Here is a 27893-nt window from a genome sequence, read left to right as displayed (position 1 = left end):
CACGACTTTTCGCTTACAGCACTTTGAGAAATTTACCGATATGACCGAAATGTTCCGCTGCTGTACTGGAAACCTAAATCCCGGCCCCATTACTGATGTGAAACCATCCACCCAAAGGAATCGATGCACAAGTTGAATTGTTTTGACAGCGTTAATGGACGGTAACAGCAGCAGTGTGTGCCCGAGTTCCAAACATGGAACGAATATTTTATGGCCCGCACTCGATTACGCTTTAAATAATATCTCAAATTCGTACGACTTGCCCCGCCCAGCAGACGCCTTCGGTCAGTTTGTGAGGGGTCGTTTTATTCTGCCTCTCCCATTCAATGAAAAAAAAAAGGTTCTAGCCTTCCAAGTTCCCAAATACAACCGAAAAAGGGGGAAAGTTTGTTCGAATTCGCACACGGGCAAGGGTAGATGTTGAACCAGTTTCCCGGGCTCGTGCAGTTTACAGCCCATTAACTTTGCCGAGGTGTGATCAGTGGGCACATCAATTATGCACCGTAAGTAAACCGGTGATGTGGTCATGGACATATTCGCAGGCACATCCTGTTGGGTCGGATGACTTGATTGAATATCGTTAAGCGGTGGTAAGACCACGGGAGGAAGGTAGAGTGCGTGTTGCGGAAAGTGGAACGCAAATGAGCTGGAAGAGAACAAGCTGTGTTGGATGTTGCCGCGTAAACAGTGCCACACTTGTGTACATGGTGTTAGCGGCAGGCTAAAATCTTATTATGCTTTTTAGATAGTTGCTGGATACACAACTATTGAAACATGTGTGAGGAAAATTGCATACCTTTAGGCGGTGTTTATAAGTATTTTTTAACATTTAACACAAGCTTGTTAGATTAATAAAAATATTTCAATTTTCATTTAAACCAATCAGTGAACACAAGTACACTTCGCTTAGATGCAACATGATACTCGATTGCATACATTTAGGCTGTCCAGATCGAGGAGAAGTCCTCGTGACCACAACGGTTTGCTCTTTTCTTGTACGATAGTGTTCATCTACCGAAACCCTGCTCTCTAGATGCGATTCAGATAGCACTGCTTGATTAGTTGATTAGATTGCAACTGACCGTACTGATGGACTGCACTGATACAGACCATTGGCCAACCATCGTCCGTACATACCTGCGTGTCCTCGGTCGTAAATAATGCATCGAATGCAAACATTTTCGGTGCGGACACCATCGGTCCACGCTCGGATGGAGCCATCGTTGCGTTGCTTTGCGTCTCGGTGAGCGTCACCTGACGCTTCTTTTTGTCCACGGTCAGGTAGGTGGGTGCTGACGTGCCCGTAGTGGATCCAGGCGCCGGCTGGTCCTGCTGTTCGCCGGTAGACGCTTGCCTCGGTGGGTCATCGGACACTCGGAGCATGACTTTGACCTGCGAAAAAGAGGGGGAAAACAGACAAATGGAAGTGAAAATGTTGCTAGGGAGTAAACCCTCGCTTGCTTCTGCTTTGGGTGGGTGTGCTTGTTCCTTTTTCGGATTTCACAGGCCTTAGGATTAGGCCTTACGATTGCAAACAATGTTAACGGAGGCGAAATCTTCCCTATTCCTGAGAGAGAAAGGTTGCGTGTGTTTGCGGGTAGGGAAGGTTCTCGTAAGTCCACAAGGGGTTGGAGTGTTCTACATTCGGATCAAGTAGCGGGAATCCGTAACAGTGTCGACTCCCTGCCTGCATGTGATCTAACGAATTAAAATGTTATACGATTAATGTCACCTACGAGCCGTTGGGGATGGACTCGCCCTAAAGAAGGGTGAAACTGGTGACAGTTTATTTATTTAGAACCACCAGAACCAGACCCCTCCCGAATGCTCCCGAACACCCTGGCGGGCGAAAATCCATGGTCAACCGGTCAAGGTGCGGGAGCAACATTGCCGGATTGCTTTCTGGGAAATGATTTTTCGAGTATCGTAAAATGGGGGTTAAACGAACTCCGTAAAAAGGGCGGATACTGGACGACAAAACACGCACACAATGGCGTAGTGGTTTGGTAATGAAAAATAACCACTTTAGTCGATATTTATGGCCGTGACTGGGTAACCGGTTTTACACCCGCTAAAGAGATAATGTATTTGTCGATGCGGGAAAACTGTCTGACTTTTTTCCCTGCTGTAGGAAGGGAGTATTTTTCCAACGGGAAGTGTGAAAATAAATCTGATTATTTCGCCGGTGTTTGTTTGCAAAATGTTTTACGATAAGATTAAAATAAATTAAGATAAATATTTATACAACAAGTGCATAAAAATGGTGTTTTAACAATAAACGTATTAAAACTTTATTGAAGTTTAACAATACGTTTTATGCAAAACAACCAAATGTCACTTTAAGTAACTACCGGTACTTGTTATCAAATTGTTATCACCTGATGCGCACTTCACCTCACTGTACAATTAAACAACAACAGTCAAAACACACGAGAACGGCTCTTCCATCATAATACTTACAGTTCCCAAATATTCCTGCTGGGTTTTTCTTGCTTCTTATCACAAAATAAATCAGCTGTCTGAGTTACAATAAAATGTTCCCACCGTGGCGTGATCGGTGTAATTATGCATATGCTTTATGATTATGATTTTATAAATACCACCGTGAATGATTGTGCCTGCGAGTGCCATCCTAATGAACATGGATACAGTACACTGACTTTACTTTTTTCTCTCTCTCTCTCTCTCTCTCTCTCTCTCTCTCTCTCTCTGTCTCTGTCTTCTGGCACCTATCGAGTTAACGAAGGTGCTCAATATGGCGCGAGAAAGTCCTATTAAATCCATCTTTTATTCCCGTTTATTAGTGGGAAAAGCTGAGCATGAAATGTGTGGGGATTTTATTTTGCTGTAATGTCATGCCAAAGTCAGTTTACAGGTTTGCATTGTGGAAGCAACAAGAAGAAAAAAAACACACACCCTCACACAGAATGTGGAAAAGCCTGATCAACTGGCGCCATCGTTAATGTTCGAAAGTAATCGTAGCAACCATTTTATAGCTCTTTGTTTACGGTCGTGTTTATGGTCGTTACTTTTACGGAAGAGTGTTTACATATGAATGGCTATAATTTAATGTCATTCTCTCATGGCCATTGATGATGGGTTTGTGTGTGTGTGTGTGTGTGTGTGTGTGTGTGTGTGTTTGCGAGTTACTGTGATACAGGTGATTTCAAAAAGGACGTGGAGAAATACTGACCCTCTACAAAACCTGACGGCATGACTGGATCGATATTTTATTTCTCCATTTCGACAATGTTAGAGTGTTTGGAACTAGTCTAAAACTGCACTAAAAGCAAGTAAAATTATTTCACCAACACCATTTGGGCGACACGTCTCAATCGATTGCGCAAAGGGGGACGTATTGGAATCCCTAAAGTAAACGGAGCTTTACAAGCGCAAAATGTTGTATCTTAATAAGAGAGATAACTCGCTCCAGCCGTTTCGATGCCGTAGGCATTGTGGTTTTGCCAGGGATGTGGTCGACAAGTGACAATGGCAATTGATTTAGCGAACCGTAAAAACCTATCACCAACCGTTTGGTTTTCCTCGGGATCGAGAAGAGTTTACGCCAGACAATGCTATTGCTTTATCGGGTAATATTTTTCTTGTCATTTGCTGTTGCCATCGTTTTGTTTCGAAGGTCGGAAGGTTGTTTTCCCTCCCCCGGGGGGGAAGGTTATGACCTGCGTCAGCCAAGTCTGCTTCAGTTGGGTCTAACTAGCTGGAAAGATAATTTTCTAGAGCTGAAGCTCACTCCCGTTGGAAAATATTGCCCACACATACCGTCACATACCGTATAAGGGCTTTACTGTAAAAAGGCACACATTATCGGGTGAATTGAACAAGGACAGGGCTCGCTGCACCCTGGAAATGGAAACCGGATTGATTTGTCCACACATAATTAACTTAATTCAATTAACTTTGTGGGTTTTCTCGAAAAGCAAAGGAAGCGTATGTAAGCCACTCCGTTCAATCTTCGAGCATCGAAACCTTGGTTCGAACAGGGGATGGTTATTCGCCTAATAAATACACTCTTGAACACATCTTCCCTCCAAGACGACCCTTCTCTGTGTCTGTGTACACAAGCCCGAGCCACGCCATTCAAGTACGTGAAGCATTCTTTCTCTGGTCATTAAGGATTTCCCCTATTTTGTTGGTGTTGTTGCTTCCGTGGTAGAGTGTTGCTGAATGAGGGTTTGAATAAACTCTCCGGAGATTTCTTCCACCCCCCCCTACTCGTGGAATGCATTTTTCAATGAGGTCATCGATGTGTATTTTTTCCCTCTGCCATGCTTCACTCTCCTACTAGAGTAACGTCTTCAGGGGGAAGAAAAACATCGATAGTAGACGTGGTTCGTGATCGATTAATTAATCGAGATTTGACCCCAGTTAGGGATTCTTGCAAGGAAAGTGAAATGTTGGTGGGTGGAACGAATCGATCCGTCGCACGTTAGGGAATGGCGTGCTGTAATGAAATTTAATGCGTCGAAATTGAGCCAGCCATGGTTTGGGGGTAGAGCACATCATCGGAATGTGCTTTAATCGCACAATGTGATGTGTGTATGTGAGAAATTATTTTGTTGCACTTTGCAGCAGGAGTTTTATGCTGAGCTGACAGTCAGCTAAGTATTCGTAGTTTCGTGCAGAAACTTTCTCTACCAACCAAAGGGAAACACACAGCACAGTTACCGCAAAGAAAGCACAAGACGCAAAAGAAATGTTTTTAAAGTTCAACAATCCGTTTGTGTGGTAGTGCTTCAGTGTCCAGCCTTTTTTGTTTTGTTTCTTGGTAAGCATTGCCCTTTTTTTACACCATTTATTCCTTTCAGTTTCTTTTACTTCCTTTGTAAAAGTTTACCAACACGCCACGTTTCGCCTTTCCACAGGCAAGTTAGTGTTGGACGAAACGAAAAAAATAATCACAACTTCCGCATATTGTTTCGTTTTTTTTTCCATTCCTCGGGCACAAGTTTGCGTCGGTATTGTTTGGTAAAAGTTTAACTGTGTCTTTATTTGATTTCTTCCCAGCATTTTTTTTTGTTCCAGCACGGTCCAACTTCTACCGACACGTGGTTACGAGCTTGTCGCGCGAGCCCAGCGAGTGCTGAATTGCTTGAGTGTGGCAGAAGCGCGGTGGAAAATCAGGAAAGTTAGCACCGGAAAAGGCAACCAACCACCGCAAATTGGAGGAAGCGGTGACATTTGGAGAAACCTCTGAGCGGACAACAAACAAAAAAAACCCGTGACAGTACCGGTAGGAAATGGCCGGCGTGTAATACAAAACATAGGTAAAAAGGTGAGAGACAAAAATGCACGGTGGAACGGAAAATGACAAGGTGTCCTTTGCTTCCCAGAATTTGTTCCTGACTGTACCGGTCGAGAGTGTTGGATTGGAATGTTTTTTGCTGCTACTGCTCACTTGCGTCTGCACGTGCCACCGTGCTCACGTGCTTACACACCTTAACAGTACGAAAAGAAATTTAAAGTAATGGATTCTTCCCGCCACCACCGGGGTCCTCCACTCGTTCGCATGGGGTAGTCGCATGATTTGCAGAAAATCGAAACTGCCACAATCTGACTGTCGCACACGACACGGGGTGAGAATGGGAATCGTCTTCGAAGCCAAACGTTCCTCGGTTGCAGATTTAATTTGATGTTTATTTAATTTGAAACGAGTGGCTCGAACTTTACCGTCACACCTTTTGCTGTCTTGTGTCCTGATGGAGGGAAGATTGCTCGTTTCCCTGTTCCGTTTGCCCGTATGGGATGGAGTTCCCGCAAAGCAGTTGGAAAATTAGCTTCAGGTATGTTTTGTGCCATGATGCCAATGGCAGCGGTTGTGGAAAAGCTTTTTGCATCAAAAGTATGGAATAATAAGTTCAACTCTGCTTATTTAAGGAATGTCTTCATGAAATTGAAATTGATTTTGATTTGATTTAGTATCAGATTTGCGTTTTAAGCTACTAACATTAAAAATAATTAGATTATGAATAAAATGAACTGCCTGAAAGGACTAACAAGAGCAACAGAAGATCGACGAATTATTTTCATATCTTGGGTAACTTATAGTACTCTATATCAAGATCATGTGTCGAGCCTTGAGCCCCGAATATAAACTTGAAATTGTGAATGGTTTTCAGCTTTCATAGAATGACACCGAACGACTCAGCTGTTTTAAGAACTTTGCAAGGTGATTAACTAGTAATTAATCATGCCTTTAATTAAATTTGAGTTTGCATTTGCTCATGTAAAGCACTGTCTTCTATTTCCATCTTTAAGTTGTCCTTTTCTTTCCCCTCATTTCCGCATTCTATTCAGCGAGGAAATGTTTTTCTTTCATTAAATAATTTTAATATATTTTTCTTTAAATCTACAACATTTACCCGTTCCGTATAAACATGCAAAACTTTCCCATTCATAACTTTATCTTCTTCGACTGCGTGTGCATAGTTTGAGGTAACGCTACCAGCCACTTGCTAGAACAGTCTCCTTTCAAGCCGTGAGCACCTTAAACAGTGAGCTTTTTAAGCATTCAAAAGTTATGCCGTGGTTGAAATTTCTTGTTGCTCCCCCCCCCCCCCCAAAAAGAAAAGAGGAGATCATTTTACTTTGAATAAACATCGTACATAATTTGAGAACAGACTCCTTTTGCTACATGAAAGAGACGAGCGGGGAAAAAAACCCGTTTCTGAATATTTAAACAAAACGTTGTAGCAAAACATTCGAGAGGAGAAACATGTTTCTCCTTCTTAGCCACCCGCCATCGTTCTTAGCTCCTTGGGAAACGTCTCAGTGGGAAGGGTGCAGATGTTTTGGGAAAAAGTTTTGTGCGAGTTACTTTGGTTAGCTTTACTGCAACGGAGATACCGCAACCCGAATGATGCAATATTTTTCGGATCTTTATGAAGCGAGTGCTGCACCGAGCGGAGTCGGTTTGTGTGCGAGGCAAGTGGTCGAGACTTCGGGATGCATAATTGGACAAAGGAGTACACGAGCCCTGTACGGTTGCAGTTCGGCGCAATGGGGTACGGTTGCGGTACGGCATTCGGCAAAGCTTGCACGGTTAGTGAAGGAGCAACTTTCGTCTATTATTGCTAAAGTGAAATCATAAATAATAATTAAAACACATGGGCAAAGTTCACGTGCTGAAAGCTCCGGTGTTAGAGTTCACTCCGGGGAGTCGGCGATCGGATGGGATGATATATGGTGTGTGTTCTTATGGGCTATAGCTGTTACCATGATGAAATTGTTTAACACATAGGATTTTCACTTTATGCACTGTAGTGTGATAATTTATGTGTTCTGAGGTTAAAAATGATCAAGTGCAGTTCTACAGCGAAGAATTTTCCGAAGAAAACAGAGGTTTAACCTTTGTAAGATTCTAAAATAAAATAGCGATTGAGTAAACTAAATATTTACTAACTATTTAACATATAATACAAGTCTCCTGCGTAATACAGCTCAAACGAGAAATGAATTATACCCAAAAAATATCAACTTTACATGGTGTTTGCTAATATTTTATTTAGTCCTCAAAGGAAAAGGTGCCTGTAAACAAATTCTCAGCACCGTAAGGGCAAACTCAATCCCTTACCAGGTTGACAAGCCGCTACCGCAAAATGTTTGCCTTGGGCCATCTCCCGGTATCGATTCATTCGCAGCGATAGGCCACGGTGAACTTTCCTCAACGGAGGGATGAGTCGGATTGTTGGGGGCGACAGATGCAGCGGGGGGGCTAAAGTTGTCAACTTCGGAAAGAGAGAGAGAGAGACCAACGAAAACCAAGGGACCCGCACGGTAAAGCACAACATTCACAATGCGTTCCCGATGAAGATTTCCCTGAACGTAAATGGCGGGTAAAGGAAGTCTTTTGCGTGCGTTACCCTGTGGTGGTGGTTGTCAGGTAAGCGGCGCGAGGCACTTTTGTATAAATTAGCCGGTAGCGATCTTATCAAGAATATTTCACTCGGTGGAATCAGCAGCTGAGACTGAATGTTGGCTGCGATAGGATGGCGTAGGCTCAGGCGAATGGCGAAAACCAACCAGCGCCGGTCGGTCGACTTTTTCGGCTACGGTTCTTCCCCCGGAGGGCTTGGATCCTTTAATTTGAAATTTAAATATAAATTTTCAGCTTATCTAAACGATGTCAAACGCTGCAGGTCTTGGAACGTTCGCACGGGTGATGTGTCCAAAGAGCGAGGCGAGGATCGCCTGTTCTGTTGCTCTTTTGCATCGGTACGTAAAAGACGTACCGGTGCCGATGGTTGTTGTGGCTAGTGTGAACATTTATCCCGGTCTTGTCGCTGCTTAAAGATGTGTAAACAATCGGATTTACTGTGAATCGGGCAGGTTCTTTCAAGCACCGTATGGTATCGGTTCACAGGTAGTATCCAATAAACGCCGAAATGTATGCAATCGCGCTAGACGGGCATGACGGGCTTATTGACTATGGTTGCCGCGCTTCGGAAGCGGAACCCACGGGAATAAGTAGGGAATTTTAAATCCTTCTTACCGGATGCAGGCATCCGCGTTGGGCCTTCTTCCCGGTTCTTTTCAGGAAGCAAAAAAAAAACCCCATTTCCCTAACGTATGCACTGATACAGAATGGTGGAATGAAAATTTCACGGTGAATTTACTTCGTTCCACGATCGAGGGTGAGGTTCAGTTTCGTAGGAAAAGCTATTTTATTCCCATGCCTCGCAAAGGTCAGGGTGACGTGGAAAACAGGCAGGGTAACAGGTAAGGTGCATTGAAAGTGTATGCAAAAGTGGCAGCACCGGCAGGCAAAAATCGATTTTGGGCAAAATAAATTCTCCCACACATACACACATACTAGGCGCTTAAAATATATGCGACCAGACGGGAACTGCCTTCGGAAGTACTGCGTTTGGAATGAGAAATATCTTCCAACTTGCGTTGGATGTCTTCACCATTCACCTGGCGGCAAGGGAAATATTTGGTACCGGTTCAGTTCCGCTGGAAGAACCTACCATCCTGCATCCTGTAAAGTAACCTAAATGCCGCAGAACTCTCCCGTGTGCCTTGATGCGTGTGTAAAAGGATAATGGAACCAGGCAAAATCGAGATTTGTTATATGGTTGCTACTTCTCGGGATGTGGCAAGCAGAATCATCTGTTTTGCTTCCCGGCTCCCATTCAAAAATGCCGGATAAAGATCTGCCTATTCCCGGCCAAGGCCTGGGGGTGTGTTTAGGCATCGATGTGGGTTGGGTTGGGCCGTCGAAGGAAAGCCATGGGAAAATCCCAAAAATAATCGATGGGTGCTAAGGTACCGGTCGTTGCAGTATCTACCCCGAACCACCTTCATCATGGGTAAGGTTGTTGAGAAGATTGGGTTGCAAAAATTGTGATGAAACCAGATTGGTGAGCGTGTGACGATGAGAACAGAAGTAGTGCTGCGTTAAATTTTGCATAATCGTAGAAAATTTGATGAGTTTTATCGACCAAGATTGGGGTTTTGGTTTAGGACTTGAGGAAGGTTTAGTAAATCGAGACACACCGACATCGAGATCTTGTTCGTTAAGACGAGAATAAAGAATGCTAATGATCCAAATCGATGAATAAATGAATAGGAGAAAAAAACCATTTGTTCAAGTACTTATGAAGGAGATAATCATGCATGAAAATGCTCTGTAAAGGTAGTACACTCAGCAACGAGCGCATAATACGAACACAAGGTAAGCACAGTTGTGGGACTGGCAAACTGCTCAAACAAACTTTTTCCCTTACGCAGAAAACGATTGAAGAATGCCGAGCTAGCCGGGCGGATTCGTAATAGTTTGAAGCATTTTATATTTATATATTCCTCAATCGGTACAATCTTCCGAGGAAAGTTGAAAACTCTGAAGGATTGTTGTCTTGAAAGTTTATCAACTCCCGGACAGGCTCACCGCCACTTCAGGCACGTTCCAGTCACTCGAACGTGTGCAGGGATGTGCAAAACGGAAATGGCCCGTTGGCCCATTTGCCGTTGCTGCTTGATGAGATGAGCAGGCTGAAAAATGGACCTGCAAACGCGGTGAGTAGGGAAATTGAAAAAGGATGCAGCTGAAACTTGGAGCTGATGGTTGAGTGTTGTGCTAGGATCAAAGTTGAGCTGTGGTACTGAGAGCGGGATAGCAATAGCTGAATAGTGGATGGAACGCTGTGCCCAGGTGCTAACCTTACTAATAGATGAGTATTGTTACGCGAATAGCATAACTTTAGGCGAAACGTACAACGTATCGAAAATGTTATATTATTCGTATAAAACGGCTTCTATTTTGCTAAACAAAAGCGTTCATTTAGCTTGTTTTCATCTTAACAGACCTTCCGGGAAGCCTTGTCGCTTGGGTGACCGCTTTAAAGTAAACCCAGAAAGCATTCGAAAGGTATGTTTTCGCTTTTTATCGGCCATGGATTAGATTTTGATGGAAGGGTTTTTGTGCTCGTGCTCGGTCTGCAAACTTTCCTGCTTAAATGTTCAAATGATAAACCTTTGTATAAAGCACGGAGAAGAAACACACACACACACACACACAGGTCCTGCATCCAATCAAAACGGAGCCAATCAAATCGAGCTGGAGGGTAGAACAGCAGAGCCGACCCAGTTGCTTAATGTTTCGTAAACAAGTACCATCACACGGGACTATCGGGACGGGCCGGCCACTGTGTGGCGGTGGTTGGAAGATGACGATGATTTGCAGGAAAAGTCCGTCATCCAAGATAATGAATTTTTAAATTTTGACCCTCCAGAGCGTGAGGGAGCGGAGTTTAACATTGCGCAAAGTAGACGTCACATTTGACGTGAAGTAATCCCGTCATTTTACGTATCCAAACGGATCCCTCCGATATTCGTCAGCATTGTATTTGCACTGTGTTGCGCCGGATGAGTTTCATATCGTTGGGAAGTTTGGAACACACACACACACCCCTACCCTAATGCGTCTCCATCATCACGGCTGACTTCTGTCACTGCCTGGTGGATATTTTTTTTCCCCAAATCGACGGCAGAATGCGGCAGAATTAGTAAGTGCTCAAGTTTAATTAAGCAAATACACTGGCCCAGGATTTATTGTGCTCATGATGCATGACGTGAATAGTCGTAAAATTTTATATTCTCTCCCTCCCTTCAGGCATCGCCGGTAGTCCAGCGACTGTCCACGGGATGTAGACCCGCGCGGGTGCTGTAAACACAGGGTGTGGAAAAGCGGTAACACCCCGTCAGTGAAGCAGCAACCCCGCACACAAATATGGCCATAAATTATTTCTAATTAATTTCCCTTTTCCGGCGATGGCAATTTTTGGGGAGCATTGCGGGCACTTTGCGTACCGCGACTGGGGTGGCGTACTGGCGTACTGTCAGTCGGTGACAGGGTTTTGCGTTGTTGCGCCCACACTCCGTGCAGCGTTCGTTGGTTGGAATTTAGCAGCAAACTCGAAACCGAAATTGAATTGGAAAACTTTCAGCCGTGCGGTCGTGAATGGTAATTGTGATGATGAAGGGCACCCGGGCGTGGGAGTTTGAGCAGGGAGCTATTGCCGTTAAGTAAGGAGCCACGTTAAGACAGGCATCACCTGCACGCAGACATTCGTCGCGGAACGGGGTTTGACTCATCTCCGCGTACGTAGAACCACCTTTTTGCGCCACGAAGAACAATTCGGATGGGAATGAATGCTCAACATAATGTTGGCCCAAGAACGCGTGAAATCTGTCCAAAGATTTCGTCCCTCCCTCTCCGTTCGATGGTACCAAGGCACGGTGTGTTATCGTCGATCTGTTTGCACTCAATTACGGGAATAAATAGTGCTTGAGAATGTAAACAGTGTCATATCTAATTGTCTGTGAGCTGGAAGCTCGTGTCGTTCATGTGTCGCCTTCCTTTACCGGTTGTAGCGAACGGAAAAGGAGTTTTTGACTGCTCAAGATGCTTCTTCTGCTGCTGAGAAACGGGGAATGCTGAAAACTTCCTCCGTATGGGATGGGAAATTTGAATAATCCTTGTGAGGTTTGTGGAACGAATTTAAGGCAGCTTGTGGGTGGATTTGCATACATTTGTGAAGGGTGACGACTAACAATGCGTCTAAGCGTTCGTCATTTTGTGTTGCAGTGGTTGTGATAGTCGTTGTGAATAGCGAAATGATACGTTTTTTTTAACGATTTTCACAATGTTTGAGTGAATGATTTTTTTAAATTTAAATCGTGAAAGGTAATAAAATTTTTAAATTTTACTGGTCAAATAATTATGGCCAAATAATTCATAAAGTTCCAATTGACAATCGAAGCTTTCAGTTCACCACTAAAAGACGTCAAATGTGGTTAATTGTATTAGCAAAGAAAGCTTTTTAACGATATTTCTGTCAGGTAGATTTAATTCTCTCTCGCTCTCTAACTAGCAAATAAACTGCTTTTGCAAGTGCTAAAATAGAAACATGAACAGACGATGGCGATGGAGCACAATTTGCACTCTCGAATACTTTTCGAATAGTTTGCACTGAGGCCCCGCAGCACTCACAACGTACAGTGAAGACAGCGATACCTTAAATGTACGTACCCATCAACCAGACAACAGCATATTTGCACTCACTTGTGGCCACACGTACGATTCTGCCCGGAAGGCTCACTGTTGCCACACAACGCTTGCCCCGAAAGTGATATACGAATCCATTCATCCGTCCAACCATCCATTCAGCCATTCGCGCAAGAAGAACATTCGCTTCGCCAAGTGTCATCGTTATCGCAGGATGGGAAAAGTGCAAAGTCGAGAGACTTTTCGCCTCCATTTAATTCCCGACTTTCGAGTCGCCGTCCTATGCGGTGGGATGTGGGATGTGTGGTGGCACTCGCGTGTAGCGTATCGTACACAAAAACACATTTGTCCTCGGCGCGAACGCAAAGCATGGTGTGCGGAAAAGGGGGATAAGCAATGCGGGAGTTTCGCTTACCACCGGAAGGAAAACAGAGAATGTCCTCGCCTATCCTCCCGAAACCGGTAGCATTCGCGACGGAAAGCTTGGAAATATGCGCGCGCGCGCGCGTCCCCGTACACACACGTACACTAAATCCGCACTTTAACATTCCGTTTGTGCGAGGAGTTTATGCCCAACGGTTGCCGTCGTTCTCCATCTCCCCTGCTCGGATTCGAACACGGGACGGACGGTTTTCTTCCATCGATTTCCACCGGCGGATTAAGTGTGACAATTGGAATAATGTACGTCGTCAATCAGCTCGGATACTCAACCGTGGAGAAGCCTTTTGCGGAACAGCCACGAAAGTAGTGGCAGCGGTGGTAAGAGTGGCCACCAGGACAGTGGGGAGCAGTAAAATTGTTCGGAAAATGTCGTTCGTGTGTCTGGGAGCGGGATCGCGCTTTCGGTGCTCAATTTTGTGGATGTCATTTTGATGGGCAGAAATGCGTCGGGAATGGGTGAGTGCGTTGTTTTGTTATCGGTAGAAAGCAAAAGTTTTTCCCCATGGAAAACTTCAGCCCTCCGGCCAAAGTGGCTGTGGAAGGATTGGTATAAAGTGGCTCTCAGGTGGTTGGAAAATCAAGGTGAAGTGTAGTTAGTGTTATTGTGCTGGCTCGAGAATTACTTGAAAAAACAATTGGAAGAAAGTACAAGAAAAACTATCTTTAAGTTACTTTAACCTGAAATAGTATGAAGGAAAATAATAAGCCTATTTGGTTTGCACAAAGCAGGTTTGTCTAGCATATTGCATAAATTTAGGCGACACAGTTTCAAAATTTTTCTTTTAAATGGTTTTAATTCGAAGTCAAGTATATTCACCTTGGTACGCATCCGAGGATGCATGTAGAGTGCATTCGCCTTGATGTATGCAAAATATTTTATACAGTTTCGAAAATTTTCAGAGAGGTTTATACACATGCGAAGTCACTCGGAACGGCTAACTTGACCCAAAATATGAAAGGATTGTCGATGGTATTTAAAGGGTCCTAAACTATAGCTTAAAAGATCTTCACCACTATCGATTGCATACCTTCAGGCGTACAAAACACGAAACGTCCACGGAAACGTCGCTTATTGAATATTTTAAGCGAAAAATTAGCTAATCCACCATTACTCGTACGTCCAACAAGCTTTAATCCCAAACATTCGCGTCGATTTAGATAATTGACATGGACTGTTAACAACCAGCTAAATGTTCGTGTTGCAAAGCTTATAAATAAAAGCAAAAATAAAAATATCCTTTCGAACGTGTCGACATTGGTGCACAAATAAACGTTACTATGTTTACACGTTTTGCGAAAAAATTAAGCACCCCCCCCCAAATGAAAACAAAAATTGCTCAGATTTCAAACCGACACGAAATTCGCGCGTCCATTTGTTTACTTTGTGCTCGGTTTTGGTGGGTTTATTACTTGCTGGCTACCGCCTAAAAACATACTCGAGTCTCAGCGAACAGCGCCCGTCCCATCTGTCCCACCGGGCAGCATGTTTCTTCGGAATTTCGGTATGAATTAAACATTTCACGCTTTGCCGTATTTGCGTGTGGCACCGGCTACCGGCCAGCCCGCTCCGGAAGGAGGAGTCTAATTTATTCACCGACAAGCAGACTTTTCACATTATGATTAATTGGGACACATTACGGTTTTATGCTAATGACTTCGTTAGGCTCCTCCGATCGGGAAGTTCCGCTCGTTGCCCTGTGCGGTCCCGAAGCTTCATTGCGACACTGCACAATGGTTAGTGTGGGCTCTGCAGTGGCAAACCCAGCCTTACGAGGCCACCGCAGTACGCCCGTATCGTTCGTACCCGTTTAATGGTATTGATAATGTTCCAGCCAAACTGCCACAAGACCTCTCGAACTGCCGTGCAGAATGGTCCAAAGGAAAAGGCGGGAACCCGGTGGGCCGCTAACTTCTCGGCGAGTAGATTACAGGGAAGAACCCAAAACACAAACACACAGACACACTACACCAGGGATAAAGGATGCCAGTTAATGAAATCATAACGGGAATATGAAATGAGATTATTAATTTAAAACAATGCGGGATTAGAACATTAGTGGCAATGAGCGCGGGCACGAAGCACATGGAAGAAGATTAAAAGATTGTTGGCGATTAAGCGATGGGCTTTAGTGTCTTGCGTTCCCCGGGGCGGTGCACTCGCTTTCCCTATCGGCCCACCGGATCTCGGAGACTCTCGGTGAATGTGCGGAGAAACGATATGAACGAAAGCCAACCGGACGTGGATTAAAATGTGCTCAGCTGTAAGTGATAGGATTATGGGCCATGCCATTCACCAAACCACCCCCCCTACTCGGACGCCAAAGGATGCCCAGGAAGACAATGTGTTTAATGGTTGTCCCGGGGATTTCGGTTGCGCTAACACATCCTGCCAGGGACACATTATCACGATACACGGAATGGCTAATTGAGCAGCAGCTCAGTCCACTTTGCAGTGAATAAGTTTGTTACTGTTTCCTGGCTTCAGCGAAAGGATAACGTAGAGAGCATTCTGGCAAAAAGCTTGGTACATGGATAATAAACTGACGAACGCTGTCCGTCACGGCAGTTATGAGTAGATATACTACTGCTACTGTAAGAAAGTAACAATATGGTCGTTCGGCCAGAAAGTCATCTTAAATGATTCTCTTATTAAGAGCTTTCTTTACATTTCGAATTGTATCATATCCACTGTAGAAACTTTTATGCATAATATTTGAATTAAGAATCCTCTAAACTCTCTGTTGTATTCAATTAAAAAAACAACAACTTAAACCATAGTTTACGTTAATTAGTAACGCAGCTAACCAACCCACAACTATGGCACAAAGACCAACTTTCCATGGATATATCTGTTAAATAAAACGGTACGACTGTTTCCTCCTCCGCAAACACTTTACCATGAATCGTCGCATTTGCTGATTATTTCATTCAATTAGCAAACTTCATGGCAATTAGTACGTTACAAACTGCATCCTTCAGAGCGATGCGAGTTACAACCATCAAGCTCGTTAGATTACTCGCAGCGCTGTGTGCTTTCTCACGAAAGCTTGCGGGCAGATGTCCACAACCACGGGGGGGTTGGATGATGCAAGCGTATGGATATATCAAGCACAAGCACAGTACCCGTACAACAAAGCACACTATCAAACTCCTAATTGTCCATCCCAATGGCAGCGCAAGGGATGGGCCTCATACACCACCCACACACCTCTAAAAAAAAGGCAAACTAATGCTTCAATCCTATTATGACTTTACCAAACGACTTCGAAACCACATCATCAAAGCATCGTTCGCATCGGAGCGTGGGCAAGTGCGCAACGGTGCACCGCACTGCGCAGTGCACTGCACGCAACGGTACACAATGGCTGGCATGGAGTTGTTTCCATTTCCAGAGCTCGTTAGCAGACAAACAAACTCCACCCCAAACACACATCCTGCTACGACTGTCACTGCGATGGGAACAGAAAAGTTCAGAAAGTTCGCCTGGCCAGGAGATAAATGAGCCAACTTCATTTGATCACGTTCTTTGCATCCCAAACCCCGGATGCCGTGTTCGTTTCTTTTACGAACCGAGTGTCACCAACCCATAATTGTTGGACGATGTTTGCTTTCCCTTGTCAGTGTGTCCTTCGCTTCGTCACGGGACAAGACGGATGAAGTTCCGTTTTTGCCACCTCTTTCGTAGATCGTAATATGCGGCAAAAGGAATTCGGTTGGGGGCGGGAGCTTTTTTGCATGTCAAAATTTATTTGCCATCATTAGACGACGTTAGACGGAGAGTAGGAAATGGTCGTAGCGAACTCTGCTCATGAGGTCATGCAGTTCGATTTTCCAACATCTCGATGGGATGACCCCCATTACCGTGCAGGGAAAGGACACTTAACCGTGTCCGTGGTATGCTTGCAGCAAGATGATCCCAACTAATGGCGCATCGAAACGAGAAGGCAACCATCAACTTTATGACTTGTTCACAGCAGCGCTCAAGAAGCGGCCAACCAAATTGGAACCAACATAATAGTAATAATGACAAAGTTCGGCACTGAATCGATCATCGACGAACGTTGTATGCACCGAACCCAAAATGGAAGGCATGTGGGCAAGCTTCTTGGAAAAATCATCCATCTTGTCAGAGTTCTAGCACCGGACACAAATTATGCTGCAGTGCAGATTCGTGCAGTACGAGCATCGGATTGGATGGACCAGGCAGTGACAACTGTGTAGCTCATTGATATTCCGCTTGCGGTTTTGCGGACACTGCACACTTTAGTGTACGTGTTGGGGGGAGGTTTGTGTGTATGTCCCAGTACCTATACGAGAGGAAGGGAGGACAACTTTATTTAGCTAATATATCAATTTCTATCGATTTAATCTAAATCGATTTTGAGCTCATCCCCCGGAGCGCTTCTTGAAGGATGGTGAACCGGATGGTTCTGTTGAGCGAGAAGATATAAATTGTCACAATCAACCGGCAAGCGCACAAGGTAGCGCACCTGAAGCCTAAATGGTGTTATTGCTAGGACGTTCTGTAGGCTACAAGGTCCAGACCATTGAGTTTTCCTGGACGTCCTAACAATAACGTTAATAGAGACGACTTTTGCACGACATCACAACAACAGAAAGAGAGAGAGGGTGTGTGTTTCCCTCGAGGGTTAATGCGTTGCCATGGCCGCTCGAACTCGGCCTATGTGCCTATTGGTGGTTTTTGTGGGCGCCAGGTCACTTCCCCATAGCGATCCATTGTGCCCGTGGTCGGTAGCAGGCCGAGCAGGAAATTACCGTCAAAACTTTGGCTAATGGATAATTAAACACAATCCAATTAAAATGAGGCACCCACTGTTGGACTGTTGGATAGCCCTACGTGTACCGTGTTGCCTCGGGGTTGAACCTGTGCGGGCTGAAAGGTACGAACAATCTGCAAGGTGACAGTTGGAAAATTGAAGAATCAGTGGTTTCGACCGTCTTGAACTTCCGGCCGGCTTTCCGTTTTAATGAAGCCGGTTTAAAAGGAGACGTACAAGTTTGAAGTTTTGGCTCTACGGAAAGCGCGGTGCAAAGCATGGTGATTGTTCATCCATCTTGGTTGATTCTTAATTGAAGTCTTTGAGTTTAAAAAAAGCCTCATAAATCCTAGTGGAAAGATTAAGGGAAAAATTCGCGATAAGAAATTACGTGAAGTTGAAAATGGTTGTAACTTACAAAGCTGTGTTGAAAACTTCAAAAGAACTACTTTGATCTAGTTACCTGTGAAAGATGGAAAGGAAAAAGATTCATATTAGTGAAGAATTAAATAAGTGAAAGAAACCCCAAAAATCGCGTATTTCATCAAGAAGATCTTCAGTTTTAGACATGAAGCTTGTGTTTACGAGAAACTACCAAACCGAATGCCTTCTGGAAAAACGAATAGTCATGTGCTCAATATTGTTTAACAAACACTCTTTTACAAACAACAAAACCACAAAGAGATGCAAGTAGAGCAACTCCACCACAGTGTAGATTCACAACCATCTCAAGCAATTTGTTGCCGCTTCCAAGTGCCCACAGGCACTGCAGCAGCGTATGTTATCTGATCGATTTCATTGAATACACCAGCTCACACAAGAAGGGTGAAGATTGTTTTATGGGGTTGATAATTTCAATAACGAGAACTGTTGGACTACGCCAAGAAGCTGTTCGCTTGCTGCAAAGAAAACCGAGCCGGTTTGCAGTGGTGTGTATGCTGCAGGTTAAAAGGTTCCCCATTCAAACGGATTGTGACAAGAGTAATAAATAGAACTGATGCAACCGGACACCAGCTGGTGCTTCGAGAATGGTGCCCCATAAGCTTCCGGAGCTTGCTTCACTTGCCAAGTGACCCTTAGCTGCGGTCCTTGCTCTGTCATGGTACGCCCCTCTTGGTACGTCCTTCCACGGTGGAGTTAGCTAAGTTTTGCCATCTTGGCAGGACTCCTTCCATGCCGGCTTCGGGTGGGAGGGACAGCAATAATGAAAAAGTAAACTCGATGCTCTCCGGTCAACATCGAACGGATTTTCTTGAATCGAGCCAAGAACAAACATGATGCTGATGCAGCATCAGTGCCAGCTGCGCACTGTTTTATCATCTGCCCCCAAGAATGCATACGCCGGACACGAGATGAGCTCGGGCAAAGTGTCCTTTATTCTCCGGTCGCCATTGTGTTACCGGTTGGCTGCAAACGGGACAGGAGACAAATTCCAGCTGCTTATCGATCGAGCTCGTTGTACCATTTCGAGATCTGTGCGGGGTCATTTCCTTTTCATGCTGTGCTGTGTGACATTATCGGTGAAAAGAAAGCAGAAATCTTGCGGGCAATCTCAGCAGCGGACATTTCCTTGCCTCGTAAAGCAAATCTGGCGTAAATAAGACGGTTTATTTTGAGTCGCAACACTAAGCAAACACTTGTTCGGGCGATTGACTTTCCTCATCGATAATGGATGGACTGCTGTGTGGCCGTGGAAATGTAAACAGGCAAAAATCGTTTTGCGTGCCAACGTCCAGGAAATCTTTCATGTACATTGCACTTGCGTTAAATATTTACCCTTAATGAAACAGTCATTAATATTTAACAGGATCGTTTCTTAACAATACACAACGTTCAATACGCTTTAATGATTGAAGCAATGGTAGCGGTGGCGTATGTCTAACCATTTAAGACCAGTGCATCCGGGATGGATGAATGTTGCATCTGAAGTAGGGGCAACATTATTCCCTGCAGGCTTACGTTCGTGTACCGGAAATTATCAAACGTATCCGTACGCCCGACTGCATCTCCCGAATGCGTCGGTGAATTTTGGATTAAAATCGAACGCCATCCTTCCCGGGGCACGGGCCACAATCGGATGTGCCGTAAATCAAACGAGAATAATATCCACACCACAAATCATTCCGCTGATATACGTGTCCTTTTGTGAACAGAAGGAAAAACTCTGACAAAAAAACGGAAAACAAAACAACAACAGGCGAGAGTTGCTGAACTTGTTTCATCCGCAAAGTGAAGGGCATGATGTTCTTTGTGCTTTTAGGGGGAGTTTTTTTTAGCCAGCTGTTCACGTAGAATATCTGTTTTACACACCCAAATTACACACAGCAACATGCTTCAAACAGAAGCAAACAAAGGAAAAATTGATGCCAGTAATGATAAAAAATGCACCCAACTGCAGCAAGCGCATTACATTCACAAACACAACACTGCACGAAGCGGTACTGGGGAGAATGTGCAAAAATTGGAAGGTGATGACTAGTGAGTTGTGAAAATCCGGCCAGATCTTGCATCGATATGCGATGGTTTAGTTCACAGTGTGCGAATCATGTTAATCACTGTATTATTAAAAGTTTATAATATAACAAAATAATTAAAAGAAAGTTAATAATGTAAATGAATGGTTAAGTTTTGAATTATTGCATTAAAAGCAAAAAAAACAAACTCTATTATCAACGTCATTGTAAGCATAATTTGTCACAGGGATAACAAGGTATAAGATGCTTGCCCAATTGCATACTTTTAGGCGTTTTCAATAAAACTTGCATAAATCAATATGTCGATGCTTTGCTTCTTGTAGCTCAATGACTACAATTATTTTTCTAAGAGCTTGCATAAGTTAAATAAAGCGAAAAAAAAAACAAATTACGAGAACAATTTAACTTAACTCCGCTCAGACCCTTTTATGTAATTTCAAAGCGCCCAAAAGTATGCAATTTATATTTTTAAAGGTAACAAATTTGCTCGCCTAACTTAACTAGGAAGAAAAGGAGTTGTTGGTGGCATTTCAGACATTGGAAATATTTCCAAAAATTTTGAATTGTACAGTTTGATCTACGTTTGTCCTTAGTTGTCCATAATCTTTCACACTGTTCCGTTAATTCATATGTCGAAAAAAGCAATAAAACTTTACGTCGATTTTTTTTCCTTTAGTATCAAATGCAAAACACTCACACAGAAACACACCAAAGCCGCTGGAAGAAGAAGTGAACTTTCCTCTCGTTTTTGTTGCTATTTTCGGGATTTCTTTTCCGTGTTGATTTCCTTCCGATACGAACCGACCCGTCAAACACGGCCAGGATAATGGATAATGAAAAACGCTAACATATGCACCGGAGAGTATGGAGATATTCAATCTTTGCTCGTTTTTTGTTTTGTGTGTGCTATTGTGGTGTCTGATACATGGCAAGCACATTGTCCAACGTGCTAAACGTATCTCTTGTCGTTTTGTTTGATTTCCTTCACAAAGTGTATGCGGTTGTGGTTTGGGCCGTATCGTTTCCCACCGAATTGATGGTGGTGGTAAGGATTTTTTACGCTATGATGCATTTATCATCAAAAGCGTAAACCTTAGCCGTGTTGAATTTAACTCCGGCAGGGAAGATAAAAGGAAAATGAACGATGTGACGTTTGGAAGTAAAAAAAAGGAGCTCATCCGATGTCTTATCGATGTCACACAGCCGTCACAGTAGCAAGGTTCGAAAGTGAAGCAAAAGAATGAAGAGATATTCAGCATGCAGCACAGTGAGATGAAATTGAGCGCTCCTCACCTTTAATGTGTCGGTAAGCCAAATTTAACCAAATGCACACGGGATGGTTCCGCTTTGAACACCCTCACGCAGGGAAAATGACGAACCAGATTGGACCGATGTATTGTGGCATTATTTTGTAACGTTTTCTTTGTTTTTCTCTGCACACTCTCGCAACGCAATGCACGTTGAAGTAATGAGAAACCTCGACAAGGACTAGCCACAGTAATAAAGAGATAGATAAAAAAGTGGAATGATTAAAGGGATGTTGCTGAAGAGGTGCTTGAACAGTTTGCTAAATTAATGGGGAAAGATCACTCGTTCCAGCTGCATCGAGTGAAGCGTTTGGAGGTACCGGTGAATCCTTGTGGGAAAAGGCGGAATACAGACAGGACTTCAATCCGTCATGCACAGTTAAAGCGACAAGCGACACGCCGGCTGGAGACATCTTGAAAAAGTAAAACGATTTTAAGATAAAAGACAAATAATAATGTTCACCAGTTAGCGGAACAATTAGGAGCACCGAGTGTCTGGCAGCTGCGGGGAAACGGGGAGCAGGTGGCATTAAATAAAGTAATACCCATTCCGTATTGCCTCAGCAATAGCCCGATAAGTAATGCTGCACTTTGAAATTTGATACTGGAACGCTAATCTGCCATCGAATGATAATGATTTAATAGCAGCAAAGATTAAACTTCATATTGCAATTTAACTAACCAACAAGCTATAGATTTTGTGAATATGAGAGCTCTTTTTTTTAGCTGGGAACCAACAATGATAAGACAAGGCAACGGTTATGCGCCATGATAAGCCTTATCTGCCCGTTTGGCTCACCTCGTTTGATAACAGTCATTAAAATTCGAATGCTTTTACTCATATGTGGACGTGCTGCGGTCTTCAGTTGATAAGTGTCTTCGGGAACGGGTAGAGTTACGCTACGAACAGTCTGTTAGCCGCTTAAAGAATGTTGTGGCTAATTACGCTGCTGGTCGGGTACTTGGGTTATCTGCTGCTCCGGTACCATCAACACCGACAGAAGCTGTTGGCAATACGCGACAAATTTGGAGGTCCCGAAACGGACTACTTTTTTGGGACGTTTAAAATTTTTAAAAACAAAAGCATTCCTGGTAAGGCAAAGGCTACAATGCTGGTACAATGGTAGTGGCGGAGTTTAAAGCACTCTTCTTCATTTTAGATATATTCGATATTGTGATTGGAATGCACAAACGCTATGGACAGGATGTGGCGATTATTGGCGCCTTCAATGACTTGGTGTTGGATCTATCGAGCTCCAAAAATGTGGAGAAAATTCTGCTGGCCAAAACCACCAAGAAATCGTTCGTGTACGATTATCTGGAGCCGTGGTTAGGGACGGGTCTGCTAATCTCGTTCGGCGAAAAGTGGTTTCAGCGACGTAAGATAATAACGCCGGCGTTCCACTTCAAAATATTGGACCAGTTTATGGATGTGTTTAATGAGGAGGCGGACGTGTTGGTATCGAAACTGGAGAAGCACGTGGGAAAGGGCGAGTTTGACATCTACGACTATGTGACACTGTACGCATTGGACAGTATTTGTGGTAAGTGACAGCATAAGGTTATGGTTGTGGTAACAGGGTTAAACACTTCTTCTCCACCTTAGCAACCTCCATGGGAGTTCGCATCCACGCTCAGGACGATCCCAACAACGAGTACGTACAGGCTGTCAAGCAGATGAGTGTGTTCTTTCTACGACGCGTGTTTAGCCTGTTACGGCAGTTCCCCGCACTGTTCTTCCTATATCCATTCGCCAAGGAACAAGGTCGAGTCATCAAGAAGTTGCATCACTTCACCAATTCCGTTATCGAAAACAGACGGTCACAGCTCGAGAAAGAGCAACGTATCGGCAAGGTGGAGTTCGACGTGAATGAGGACGATCTTTACTCGAAGCGTCGCAACACATTCCTCGATCAACTGCTGAAGGTGTCGATCGATGGGAAACCGCTCAGTACGGCCGACATTCGCGAGGAGGTGGACACGTTCATGTTCGAAGGTCACGACACAACGACTTCCGGCATTTCGTTCACTATTCTGCATCTAGCGAAACATCAGGACGTGCAGCAGAAGCTGTACGAGGAAATTGACCGTATACTGGGAGATGAGAAGCAGAAAACTCCACTGTCGAATGCAATGCTGCAAGATTTTAAGTACCTCGATATGGTGATAAAGGAATCGCTGAGGCTCGTACCACCGGTACCAATCATTGGCCGAAAGCTGTTGGAGGACATGGAAATCAGTGAGTAGTTTGCGTCCTTTCTTTTTTGCTATACAACGATGTCTATCCTTCCGACGGACCATCCTGTTGCTCCGTTCGAGTGCTTTTTGTTCGCGTCCCAAACATGGATCAATCTTCATTTGCGTTCGTTTTCTTCCCTTTTCCGGAACGGGTGGTTCTATTTTTTTTTTGTACATAGACGGTGCCATTATCCCGGCGGGAACATCGATTTCAATCAAAATCTTCAACATCCACCGCAACGCGACCGTCTTTCCCGATCCGGAACGATTCGACCCGGAACGGTTCTCGGAAGCGAACGAAATCAAGCGAGGACCGTACGACTACATCCCGTTCAGTGCGGGCTCCCGGAACTGTATTGGACAGCGGTACGCACTGCTGGAGATGAAGGTTACGATCGTGAAGCTGCTGGCCAGCTATCAGATCCTGCCGGGTGAATCGGGTCGTCGCATGCGATATAAGACGGATTTGGTGATCCGACCGGTCGAGGGCATCCCGGTGAAGCTGGTAAGACGTGCGTGATTGACGTGCAGGAGTGATGGAGTACTGCAGTGTGGTTGAAATGTACTTGGGATCCACATCGAAAGGTTTATTTCGTACAAGAAAGCATTGTTCATAACTAATATTATATTTATCTTCATAATTGATATGACTATTGTTGGCCTTTTGACTTAAAATACAATAAAATAAGAAAAGTTTAATTTCGTTTTAATGTTGTCTTTTAATTCAACTTGCAACATTGCACATGCATAAATTTAGGCGTAATGAAGTAAATGGCAAAAACGCCCGAAAGTATGCAATATTTGACTGAGCTATTATTTTTACGTGACTGATGCAGCATAAAATTAGTTTTTACTTGTATGAATGCACTTTTTTAGTTAATTAAATTATGTTTTGAGTAATAAAAAACATTCGAATTTATTATTCCTGCCTGTTTTGATACTTAAAAATGTTTCTATATCGGTTTTTGCCCATCTGGCTAGGCTTAATACTTTTTTTTTCAACATGTTATACAGGATTGCTTGCTTTCTACGTGTAAATATTTAAGCAACGAGCCAGAAGAAAAGATAAGTAAGCTTTATTTGATTTATCTTGTTCGTAATCCATTACTTTACCGTTCCGGTGATCGGTTGTATGCTTTTGCACGTAAATGTGTTTCACCTGCCTGTTTTTGTTCCACCGACCGGTTATCAAATTACCTTACTCGTTCGCTTCGCCTTTTACCGCAAGAATGGTTATGAATGGTTTTTTTGTCTTCTTTTGCTTGTGATGGAAACGGTAAAATATATCCTTCTAACAGACAAAACAAACCTACTTCCCTGCCAAACAAATCCGGCCGGGCCGGGCGGGGGAATCATCGTGTGCACTGTCAAAATTCGTCACGCATCCTTCCCGTGTGGCATAAAATTTAACTCACATTACATGGCCAAACTTATTACACCCGGCACATATTTATGACAAATTCCCGCACCGCACCGGACCCAACCTGTTTCCTGCCACCCTAAAGTATGTGTCTCGACTTCCGAGTCCGAGCCGGGAGTAATGTTTGGGACGTTGGCCAATTTCGATCCATCCCACTGCCGTCTGACATACAGGCACTCACACATACCGCTATTGGGAAGGCTATTATTTACCGACTACAAAAACATCGTTCCCGATGGCTGGTGTAAGCGGTAGAGTCGAAAAGGGAAGGAATAACAAAATGGGGATAAGCCTGGATCATGCGGACCATCGTAGCGCGGAGAAACGGTCCCACCGGAAAGTGCGAACATCGACATTTCAGACATGATTATGAGCGGCTAATATAAATAAATAGAGGAAAAATATCGTTCCAGAGGCAATGCTTCCCATCGCTGCTAGTTTTCGGTAGGGACCAATTGGGAGGGCAACAACAAAAAATCCCACCAACAGCTTTTCCCGCCCCCCTTCCCGAAGGTAGCTCCCGAATGAAGACGCACAGGGGAACCGGGCAATGGGCGCCGTCCCTTTTTCGGGTCTGCATAAATATTGTGAAGGAGTAATAATGTGCCCTTTATTGCCCATTGTTGCGTAACCACACTCTCTGGCCAGTAAGGGAAGCTTCGTGACCGAGTAAAACGAGCACCTTTTGCTGGGATGTCACTGGGCCACTGGGTGGGCCGTGTCGATGGCCGTGCAGATCTCCCCCCGGTTTTTTTTTTGTTGTTGTTGGTAGTGCAATTTATGCTAACCGACGTGCTGGCGAACTGGTCATTGTGAAGTACGTGCGAATTGATGTTGGCCCCGCACGGCGGGATGTAGGTCGTACCGTTGGACAGGGTTGGCTTCCTGATTGTTCTTTTTGTTGTTGTTGCTCTTTTCGCATAGGATGGAAAGCAGGATATCCTTAATTCCCTCAACTTTTGCTTCGCACGACCATTCCCTTTTGGTTTAACTGAACCCCTCACAATGGTGGTAATGATCGTAGCGATGATGATTATGAGACGGTGGACGGTATCCCTTTTGTGCCTTCTGGTTCCGCCCTGCTCGAGGCAAAACCGATCGATACTAACACTATCAGTCGCACTAACTACCAGGCTCGGCAGGACATCGGCAAAGGTAGATTTGAATTCTGCTTACCGAGCGGGGGCGAAAGATATCCCCATTCACCTACTAATGAAGACAACCAACAGCGCGAACGGGAATAGTTACGATAAGAAAAACGAGAACTGAACTGAACCCTCCAACGAGACCTTCTTCAGGTTACCGCTTTCGGGAAGCGGTTTTGTTTTCAGCTGTTTGTACGCTCGATTTTATATACTCCAAAGCCCAGCAGGACGTCCCCACTCGGTATTGATTGCGGATTGCCTGTCGAGTGCAGCTCGGCGAGTCTTCCCCCGGTTGGGAGTGAACCACCAGAACCACGTAACATCCTGCTGTGGGACCACATTTGTCCAATGCCGGGCCAGTATCCCGCCGTGGTTCTATTTTTCCCAAATCTATTTTTATGCTCCCGTGGCGTAGTATGGTTGCACAGTTCCTTCGTCCAACTTCCTTGCCCGCGTCGATCGGCAGCGAGACAGAACGGCAGAAAGTTTAGCTTTTGCGTTGCGTGTGACCCCGCGTGGCGTGGCGTGTGTTTCGATTTTCGGGGTTTTTCAAGCAGCCGGCAGCAACCGTTCCTTTCCGTTCGGGTCGATGTGTCGCTCATAAATTCGATTGCTAACGACTTTTCAGCATACGAACGGACCATAACAATAACTTTAATTGAGTGACTATTTACCCGGCGTCGGAAAGTGCTCAAGAATGTTTTGCGGCCATTTCTTTTTTTTTTTGTTCGGGCGCCTTGGGACGAAGCAGCTTTTAGCTGCCGTTTTTTGACAGTGGTTTTGTTACGAGCAGTGGTGCTACATTCCTTTCGCATTCCTTTACGGGAAATCAGTCACCAAAGTATGTGAAAGGTTTATTCGATCCCCCGAACCAGGAAGTCCAACTTTAACCTCACTCTTTCACTGCTTGGAGGCTCAAAACTAGTCCCAACTTTGTACGCAAAATGTGGGTCAGACGAACACAAACACACGCCACCGGGAAGATGAAGCACGACCGGAACAACCAGTACCGGCCGGAAAATGGTCCAGTCTAGACCAATTTATTTCACTACCAAATGAGTGTCTGGCTTGTTAAGGCTCGGAATGAACAGGGTGGGGCTCCATTATTTTCCCCACAAAGTGGGGACACGTTGCTGTTGGTGGAAAGTGTTGAAACTGTATCCTATTTTCATTAAATTCCACATTTGAAAGCGTTATTGCACCATACCGAGAATGGGCGAAAAGCTCCATTTACCTTAAATGAGTAACAGTACACCACTACTGCACTGAAAGCTCCGTGTGGCTGGGACACGAGAAAGAGAAAGAGAAACAGCAAACAAACAAACAAACCCCTCACGGGTGGGAGAAGCTTTTTTAAAATGTAATTGGAAATAAAATCCCCCAGCTGTAATGGTTTCCCGGTTAACGATTTGCTGACCTTTTAGGCAAAAGCACAACAACCCTCCACGAAAGCTAAACGAATGCTTTGCAACCTGTCACCTGTGGGCCAGTCTTCCACGGCTCGCGGGAAGTCATTCGCTGTTCCTGATGGCCAAGTGGGTCGGACACGAGAGAAAGAAACGAA

General features: G+C 44.4%; 2 protein-coding genes across 2 annotated transcripts in view; one reads left to right on the top strand and one right to left on the bottom strand.

Annotated features, from left to right (window-relative positions):
• Nucleotides 1-27893, bottom strand: part of LOC128305101 (kinesin-like protein CG14535) — an 87940-nt gene that overhangs the window by 18294 nt on the left and 41753 nt on the right. The window contains exon 5 of the mRNA XM_053042402.1: nt 1138-1392. Coding sequence (XP_052898362.1) covers nt 1138-1392 — 255 coding nt within the window. The remainder of the gene's footprint in view (nt 1-1137; nt 1393-27893) is intronic.
• Nucleotides 22456-24284, top strand: LOC128305102 (cytochrome P450 4c3-like). The gene is made up of 4 exons (XM_053042403.1): nt 22456-22618; nt 22687-23070; nt 23133-23765; nt 23944-24284. The coding sequence occupies exons 1-4, from the start codon at nt 22456-22458 to the stop codon at nt 24282-24284; spliced, it is 1521 nt and encodes a 506-aa protein (XP_052898363.1).

Source organism: Anopheles moucheti, chromosome 3 (assembly GCF_943734755.1).
Source record: "Anopheles moucheti chromosome 3, idAnoMoucSN_F20_07, whole genome shotgun sequence".
NCBI lineage: Eukaryota > Metazoa > Arthropoda > Insecta > Diptera > Culicidae > Anopheles > Anopheles moucheti.
Note: the sequence above shows the minus strand (reverse complement) of the source record. Positions and strands in the feature narration are given on the sequence as shown.